The sequence below is a fragment of the Gorilla gorilla genome, chromosome 14, assembly GCF_029281585.2.
Source record: "Gorilla gorilla gorilla isolate KB3781 chromosome 14, NHGRI_mGorGor1-v2.1_pri, whole genome shotgun sequence".
In the NCBI taxonomy this organism is placed as follows: domain Eukaryota; kingdom Metazoa; phylum Chordata; class Mammalia; order Primates; family Hominidae; genus Gorilla; species Gorilla gorilla.
Window position 1 is genome coordinate 59,613,920 of NC_073238.2, and position 7,865 is coordinate 59,621,784.

The 7,865-nt window shown below is 46.5% G+C and overlaps 1 protein-coding gene, 1 long non-coding RNA gene and 2 other non-coding genes across 5 annotated transcripts; 1 reads left to right on the top strand and 3 right to left on the bottom strand.

The window, feature by feature from the left end:
* Window positions 1–682: 682 nt before the first annotated feature.
* On the bottom strand, window positions 683–816 carry LOC115930474 (small nucleolar RNA SNORA31). The gene has a single exon (XR_004067110.1). It is a non-coding gene; the product is annotated as a small nucleolar RNA SNORA31 (small nucleolar RNA).
* A 414-nt stretch (window positions 817–1,230) lies between these two features.
* Window positions 1,231–5,874, bottom strand: TPT1 (tumor protein, translationally-controlled 1). 2 transcript variants are annotated; one of them, XM_004054464.5, is made up of 6 exons: window positions 5,409–5,874; window positions 5,079–5,152; window positions 4,361–4,551; window positions 3,864–3,969; window positions 3,026–3,142; window positions 1,231–1,749 (listed from the first exon to the last, which is right to left on the bottom strand). In XM_004054464.5, the coding sequence occupies exons 1-6, from the start codon at window positions 5,434–5,436 to the stop codon at window positions 1,747–1,749; spliced, it is 519 nt and encodes a 172-aa protein (XP_004054512.1). In that variant the 5' UTR covers window positions 5,437–5,874; the 3' UTR covers window positions 1,231–1,746. The 2 variants fall into 2 exon arrangements, with proteins under 2 accessions (XP_004054512.1, XP_063553416.1); XM_063697346.1 differs by having other exon boundaries at window positions 1,231–3,142; window positions 5,409–5,608.
* LOC115930473 (small nucleolar RNA SNORA31) lies at window positions 1,841–1,970 on the bottom strand. The gene has a single exon (XR_004067109.1). It is a non-coding gene; the product is annotated as a small nucleolar RNA SNORA31 (small nucleolar RNA).
* Window positions 5,875–5,890: 16 nt separating the features above from the next.
* Window positions 5,891–7,510, top strand: LOC129526145 (uncharacterized). The gene is made up of 2 exons (XR_008670758.1): window positions 5,891–5,997; window positions 7,018–7,510. It is a non-coding gene; the product is annotated as an uncharacterized lncRNA (long non-coding RNA).
* Window positions 7,511–7,865: the final 355 nt, after the last annotated feature.

A 7,865-nucleotide genomic window follows, 5' to 3' on the forward strand; every position in this document is an offset into this window, starting at 1 on the left:
CTAAGCCAGGTGCAATGCCTCACACCTGTAATCCCAACACTTCAGAAGGCCAAAGCTTGAGATCACTTGAGGCCAGTTTTCAGACCAGCCTGGGCCACATGGCATGACCCCATCCCTACAAAAAAACTATCACAATGCTTAAAATTGCTATTAAGTTCCCAATACGTATTTAGGTTTGTTTCCAATCACGGGGTGCTGGGGGTTAACATGATTAGTATCTGCCTCAGGTTCTGGACACTATGGACAGTCTGGAATTTGACACTAGGGCAAACTCCAGATTGCTCAAACCACTACATTCACATGTTCAAGCAGACCAGTCACCGGCCTGCTTTTAATCTTTCTTTTACAAGTGTAATCAACCAGGTAAGGCTGGTAGACTATTTCCCAAAACTCACATTTTGAAAATTCCCCGCCCAGGCTGGGCCTGCACTTTGGGAGGCTGAGGTGGGCAGATCTCCTTGAGCCCAGGAGTTGAGACCACCCTGGGCAACTAAGCGATACTCGGTCTCTACAAAAATTAGCTGGGCATAGGGGTGCATGCCTGCAGTCCCAGCAACTAGTGAGGCTGAGGTGGGAAAATGGCTTGAGCACAGGATGCAGAGAATGCAGTGAGTTGCTTGTGCCACTGCACTACAAGCCTGGGTGACCGACCTGCCTCAAAAACTCTTCCCGCTTTTTTTCCTCCTGTATTCCTCTATTCAATCTCAGCTGCCACAATTAGACAGATGGAAAGCGCAAGGACATGTTCTTCTTGCATCTGTGGTGGAAACCTTAGCAGCAGATAGCAACTGCTCCAGGTCTGTCAAATAGATGCATTTTCTTATTCAGACACCCCATCTTTTCAGATACAATATAGAGAACATTTTTACCCCTTTGCCCACCAGCCAGCCCACATTCTGTGTACCTTCATCTTTTAAATCAGGGGCTGGCAAACTTGCAGGCTCTAGTCTGTTAGACACAACTCTGCTCATGCACTGACAACAGCCACAGTCAATCCATAAATAAGCATAGCCACGTTCCAATAAAACTGGACTCGAACTTAAATTCCATATCCCACAAGGTATTCTTTTCCCCTCAACCATTTAAAAAGGCAACCAACCACCTTAAAGTGTACAAAACAGGTAGTCGGATAGGCTAGTTTGCCAGTCCCTGTTCTAGTTACCAGGGAGTTTAACATTCATCCCAAAAGACTTCGCTCTCTTTATGTGAAATAAGCTGAGACAAAGTTGCTTCCGCTGAATGAGTCTCTTTTTATTCTCTTGGTAATCTCTTCCAGTTAACTACTTCCGTTGTAGGTGATGAAATGGGTAAGGCTCCACACTTCAGATGTTGGCACTGCTATGAGCATGGTCTTTCCCTTTATTGCAACTCAAAATCAGAACCTTTGATTCTTTTTTATATTCCAGTCCCAGAAGTAGTCTCCACTGTAGAAGTTAATTGATGAGTAGTAGCCTACAATCAGGCTCTAGCTTCTCCAGGAACACTACAGGATCAATTTAGTTTAAATATGCATTAAACTAAAAGGCATTCTCTCAAATGAGTTTAAATGCATTTTATTTTTAGACAACCTACATGACATGTTTTTCTTAAAAACAATGCCTCCACTCCAAATAAATCACAGTCAAAATAAATGAAGAGCTCAAGATGACATCAGTCCCATTTGTCTTAAGTCCTGGTGTTGTGTGGAAGACAAGCAGAAGCCAGTTATGATGACAGGTGATAGATCCAAAATAATTGCCAAATTTGTTACTGTAAAAGCAAAAACTACATTAATATTTTTCAAACATTACACTGCAAAAGTTACATTACCATTAACATGCAGCCTACATTTCTAGGCTAAAGATGTATTCCCCAATTCAATCTGGGCCGCCACAAAGACAGACAGAAAGCGCAGGGATTTCTTTCTTTTGCATCCTAGTGCAAACCAAAAGAACAACAGTAAATTGTTCAAGGTCTATCAGTGGATGCAGAACACCCTTACCAAATCAGCGGTAGCTCATTTTTCAGAAGGCTGTGGCATGTACCACCCACACCCTGCTCTACCAACAAAAACCTCAGATACTGTCTGAATAACCCCTTTGGTAAGTCATCTTATACTGTTCTAAGTAATTTCTGTCTACTATTGACTCTAATCTTCCTTGTTCAGTATAGCTTTATGTTTATCTTCTTCCTTATACAGAAGCCTATGAAAACTAGGATAATGAATGCCTTTGTTGCTGTACAGCTTCCAGCAGTTCCTTCCATAGAAGACACCGAGTTATTTATTATTAGTAAAACAATTTGCATACCAGTTCAGCAATCAGCTCTATTTACTAAAAGCTAGTACTGCACTAGGCTTTTCAATGATCAGCTGCCCATTATCAGTAAACCAAAGTGAAAACCACTGATACTGATCCATATGTATACAGCAAAATATGATTATGAAGTGAAAGTGAGGCCATATCTAGAGGAAGATCAATGGTGTTCTCTGATCTCTTTCAGCATTTAAACTCTACTGTATTTTTTTGAGACAGCACCTCACTCTGTCGCCCAGGATAGAGTGCAGTGGTGGGATCTCTGCTCACTGCAACCCCCCTCCCAGGTTTAAGTGATTTTCCTGCCTCAGGCTCTCGATTAGCTGGGATTACAGGTGCCCGCTGCCATGCCTGGCTAATTTTTGTATTTTTAGCAGAGATAGGGTTTCGCCATGTTGGCCAGGCTGGTCTCGAACTCCCAACCTCAGGTGATGCACCCACCTCGGCCTCCCAAGTGCTGAAATTACAGGTGTGAGCCACCACACCCAGCCTAAACTGTACTTTATTATGCCCCATCTGCACTCAACGTTTTCCACAAATAAGATTCTAAGCCTTTTTATACCCTAAGAATCTTTTACATATGAAACACAATTCTCTTGATCCCCAAAGAGAAAACTAAAACCATGTTTCAGAACGCTGTAAAACTCATTCTCAGTGTCACAAAACAATTGCAAATCACATCTAAAATATTTTTTTACATTATTTATTTTAACCCACTTCCTTGTACTTACACATTTTTCCATTTCTAAACCATCCTTAAAGAAAATCATATATGGGGTCACACCATCCTCACGGTAGTCCAATAGAGCAACCATGCCATCTGGATTCATGTTTTCACCAATAAAGAACTTGGGAAGCAAACAAAATACCTAGAATTAGACTATTACATACAAATACATGCCATTCAAAACAAACTACAGTACAAGGGAAGGTTTAGACCACCACAAAAATCAAAACTCCAGTACCCAAAAGCTCTAATGCTCACTTATCATAGACATCTGTTCACTGGATTAAGGCACCTTAATAGTGACCTAAATAGAAAAATAATGTACAGAGCAATCCAGGAACACTAGGCTTTCAGGAAACCTTTACTCTCAATCCTAAATACAATCCCAAACCCTAAAGCGTGCTTATATAGTCAACCACAGGGAACATAAGGCTGACAGTGATAGAATATATCATACAGTCTGGAAGTATCTTATGGCCAGGGGATGCATGAAGCTGGAAAATTAGAGGAAAGGGAAAGCCACTGACATTTTCCAAAAGTAGAATTAACAACCTCAGATACATTAGAAGGAGGACCAGTAGCAATGAGACACATTAGAATTGTAAGCAAAAAACTGAAAGAACACTTAGGTGGTTAAGCAATTCACAAAAAAGAAAAACTGAGAAATGTCATCTGGGAAGCAAATTTTCAATCAGAAGACAAGATTTAGAAACACCTGCGAGCTGGGAAAGCCACTTTCTACGCCTGGAATACTAGTATAGAATTGAAGATTAATCAACTTAATTTTTGCTCTTGCAGTTAAAATTGTACAATCCTTTGATCCAGATACTTAAGGTATTTACCTGGTAGTTTTTGAAATTAGCAAGGATGTGCTTGATTTGTTCTGCAGCCCCTGTCATAAAAGGTTTTACTCTTTCTGGTCTCTGTTCTTCAAGTTTCCCTTTGATTCTAAAACAACATTTCATTAACAAGTTGAAGTATTGAATTTTCAGTAAAATCAATTTTTAAAGTAAAAAATATCCAAGCTTAAAAAAAGAAAACACTGAAAAAGGCAACCAGCTGTTAAGAAATTACTAGTTCACAGATAGTATCTTTCAAGAATGTTTACATTTCTTGTTGACTATTTTCAAAATACTATTCTAATTCTAAACGGAAACAGACTGCAGGCTTCAGTATGCTCATATTATAGAAAAGCAACCACTCTTTTCCGTGAACTCATTAATAAAAAAGCAAGGACTTTCACAAAAGTATACCCACTGCGAAAGAACCTCAAAAGTTAGCCAATCTTTAAATCCTGTAAGATTCTAGACATCAGCTAGGTACTGCCAGTATCACTTACGATTTCATGTAATCTTTGATGTACTTCTTGTAGGCTTCTTTTGTGAAACTTGTTTCCTGCAGGTGATGGTTCATGACAATATCGACACCAGTGATTACTGTGCTTTCGGTACCTTCGCCCTCGGGGCCTTCAGCGGAGGCATTTCCACCAATGAGCGAGTCATCAATGTTACCTTCTGTCCTACTGACCATCTGCATTAAGAAAAAGCAGTATAACTGCAAAAGACACAAACGCATCCAAAACACCTTCCACGCCAATAGTTCACGGATAAGAAGTATTCTCAGTTCTTGCTGAAAATAAAAAAAGCACCATTTTGGGAATAAAGTTGTGACCCGTGGATTTCTCAAAACGACCTAACTTAAAAGAGTTGTCTGTTGGCCGGAACAAAAAATGGGGTCATTAAAAAGTTGTTTCCAGTTGCGGGCATGTGATGCCTCTGGTTGGTAAGTGGGGACAGGACAAACACGAAAGGACTCCGGGCTCCTACGCCGGAAGCATCATGTCCCGGACAACCCCGGGAGGAGGATGGGCGCCGAGGCGGCGGGCCTATTTCCAGGATCAGCTCCGCCTCCAGTTTTCTAGAAAAACCCAAGCCCGGAAAGAGCGTCTCCTCCGCCAGGAGGCGGCGGGGAGGATTGCACAACCTCAGGCGGGGGAGCGGCGGAAACCCGAGCCTGCTCGGCCCGGACTCCCCCACGCGCAGGCCCGACCGACTCACCTTCCCCTCCACCTCCAGGCACAACCCGTCCGCGATCTCCCGGATCTTGTAGATGTCGGAGAACATCTCATCGTCTGCCGGATACACAGAGCCGCCCATCACCGTGCGCCCGGCGCCGCCATTTCCCGCATTTCCCGCGCCGGCGGCCGCACGCGGCATCTGCCCCTCCGTAGCTCACCAGAGCTGGGCGCGAGCCCCGGGCACCGACCCCTCCGCGCTCGGCTAAGACCGCCGGCGTCCCCTAGGCCCGCGACGGCTGCGCCTTCCCCGCCCCCACCCGCACCCCAGACCCCCGTGTGCGGCAATAAGGATAGTGCAGTGAGGACTCACGGCTGATGAGGTCCCGGTAGATAATCATGATGGCGACTGAAGGGAGACGACGACGGCGCTAGCTTAGCACGAGCCTGAAACTCGGAGCGAGCGCGGTGCAGCCGGAGCGGCGCTCGGGGGGAGGGGGGAGCGGGCGGAAAAGGCCGACTCAGCCGCTCCCCAACCTCATATAGAGGGCACGTCCCTCTACGTCATCGCCCGCTGCGCCTCCGGAAGCGACGCAGGCGGTGACGTGGCACGAAGAGCCGCGCGGGGGCGGGGCCACAGCGGGGGCGGGTCGGGGAGGTGAGCATCCGGGGACTTGAGGCGGAGACACAAGGCTCCGTTCCACTGGGCACGCCCCCTGGTAGGGGTGGGGGCGGGGAGGTGCGCGCGCAGCGTGGGAGGAGGCCAACTGTCGGGGCGCTCAGTAGCCCTGGGTGGGTGGAGCGGGGGAAGCGGAGTACGTTGGACCCGGCTCCGCCCTACCCCACGGGGCCGCCTGGAGAGGTGCTGGGAGCTGGGTGGAGCTTAGAGGAATTAAACTTTGGCCCTGTGCCTCGTCCAGCCTAGGTTCCACCCTTTTCTGGGAACCTGAGTATCAACCAAGGTAGGAGAACGTCGCATTTAGGGAGGGTCAGGCCCTCTGGCCTGGGGTAGATCTCGGGACTGCCCGAGGGCCTCTGACAACTTTTCAGCATCTGCCCCAGGGCTGCCCGAGCTGGAGTTTTTGGGACGCTTTTGTGGGGGCACCGCTGAGTCCGGATAGTGGGACCCAAGTCGTCCTGCTCGGCCCCTGGGGAATAATCGTGTGGGGCGCAGGGTCTGTGGGAGGGGACTTGGAGAGGAGGGAAGATGTCACGGGAGTCTGCACAGGGTTTCCATGTGTTCCAATTTTGTCCCATAATTGAAAGCTTGTGGCATTCTGTGGCGGACGGCTACGGAGCTAGCTCTTCCGTTTACTATTTCGCACTTGGTCTTGGAAAAGTATGTTGTCGCTTTAAGATGAAGTTGAAATTTTATCCCTGGTGCTAGAGGGTCACACAAAGGGAGTTTCCCACCTGCCCCACCTGTTTTTTGAAGGACTTTACACCCAATTACTAAGTATTAAAACAAAACAGGTCCTGCATGGTAGCTCATGCCTGTAATCCCAGAACTTTGGGAGGCAACTACTGAAACCCTGTCTCTACACACACACACACACACACAAATTAAAAATTAATTGGGTGCGGTGGTGCCTGCCTGTAATCCCAGCTATTAGGGAGGCTGAGCTGGGAGGATCGCTTGAGCCCGGGAGTTGGAGGTTACACTGAGCTATGATTGCACCACTGCGCTCCAGCCTGAATGACAGAGCAAGACCTTGGCTCAATAACAAAACAAAACTTCCGTATTTAGTCACATCCTCACATCTTTGGCATAACGCAAAGATATATGCCAGTATGAAGTCTGAAAGCTTGTTCTATTTCGCAAATATTTTGTGCTTTGTATCCCTTAGAACTAGGATTTGCACGAAGATTCCAATTGTGAACAAGTTTGATCCAGTCCTACTCATAGAAGTGTTCATTCTGGTAAATCAAAGTATCAGACAATTATAATACATTAACAATTGTTCATAAATCCAATAATATAGCATTCAGCAGAGTAAGAATGCAACCCTTGGGAAAGAGCAGGACACAGGATGGCAATTGGAATGATGGAAAAGTCAAAATGCAAGAGCCAAGAAATTAACCCCTTTAAGAAGATGGGGGGACTGGGCGTGGTGGCTCACACGTGTGATCCCGACACGCGCCTGTAATCCCGGCTACTCGGGAGGCTGAGGCAGGAGGATCGCTTGAACCCGGGAGGCGGAGGTTGCAGTGAGCCGAGATCGCGCCATTGCACTCCAGCCTGAGCAACAAGAGTGAAACCCCGTCCTCCCCCACCCCCCAAAAAAGAAGCTGGAGATCTTGGATGGAAAACTCCGGAGGACATTGGGCAACTGGGAGGAAGCTAAAAATGGGGTGAAAGGGAAAAAAAAAGATGGGGGTCTTGGATGGAAAACTCCAGAGGACATTGGGCAACTGGGAGGAAGTTAAAAATGGGGTGAAAGGGATCCCAAAATAAATGGATATGACACATGGTCAGTGAAGGCTCTCAAACCTCATTTCTGGAATGTATGAGATGATTATCACACATTAATACTGTGTGAACATTTTTTTTCCATATTATTACAGTATAATTATTTTCTACTCCGCCCCGCCCAGATGGAGTCTTGCTCTGTCGCCCAGGCTGGAGTGCAGTGGCGTGATCTCGGCTCACTGCAACCTCTGACTCCCGGGTTCAAGCGATTCTCCTGCCTCAGCCTCCTAAGTAGCTGGGATTACAGGCGCCTGCCACCACGCCCAGGCAATTTTTTTGTATTTTTAGTAGAGACGGGGTTTCACCATGTTGGCCAGGCTGGTCTCAAAACTCCTGAGCTCAGGCAATCTGCCCGTCTCG

What these genes read in the sequence shown, in the direction of transcription:
- TPT1 (XM_063697346.1), bottom strand. Translation starts at nt 5,436, where the DNA reads ATGATTATCTACCGGGACCTCATCAGCC. An exon ending in CTACCGGGACCTCATCAGCC is followed by an intron (nt 5,153 to 5,408) that starts GTGAGTCCTCAC and finishes TGTATCCGGCAG; the next exon opens with ACGATGAGATGTTCTCCGAC. An exon ending in ATCAAAGATTACATGAAATC is followed by an intron (nt 3,970 to 4,360) that starts GTAAGTGATACT and finishes ATGTTGTTTTAG; the next exon opens with AATCAAAGGGAAACTTGAAG.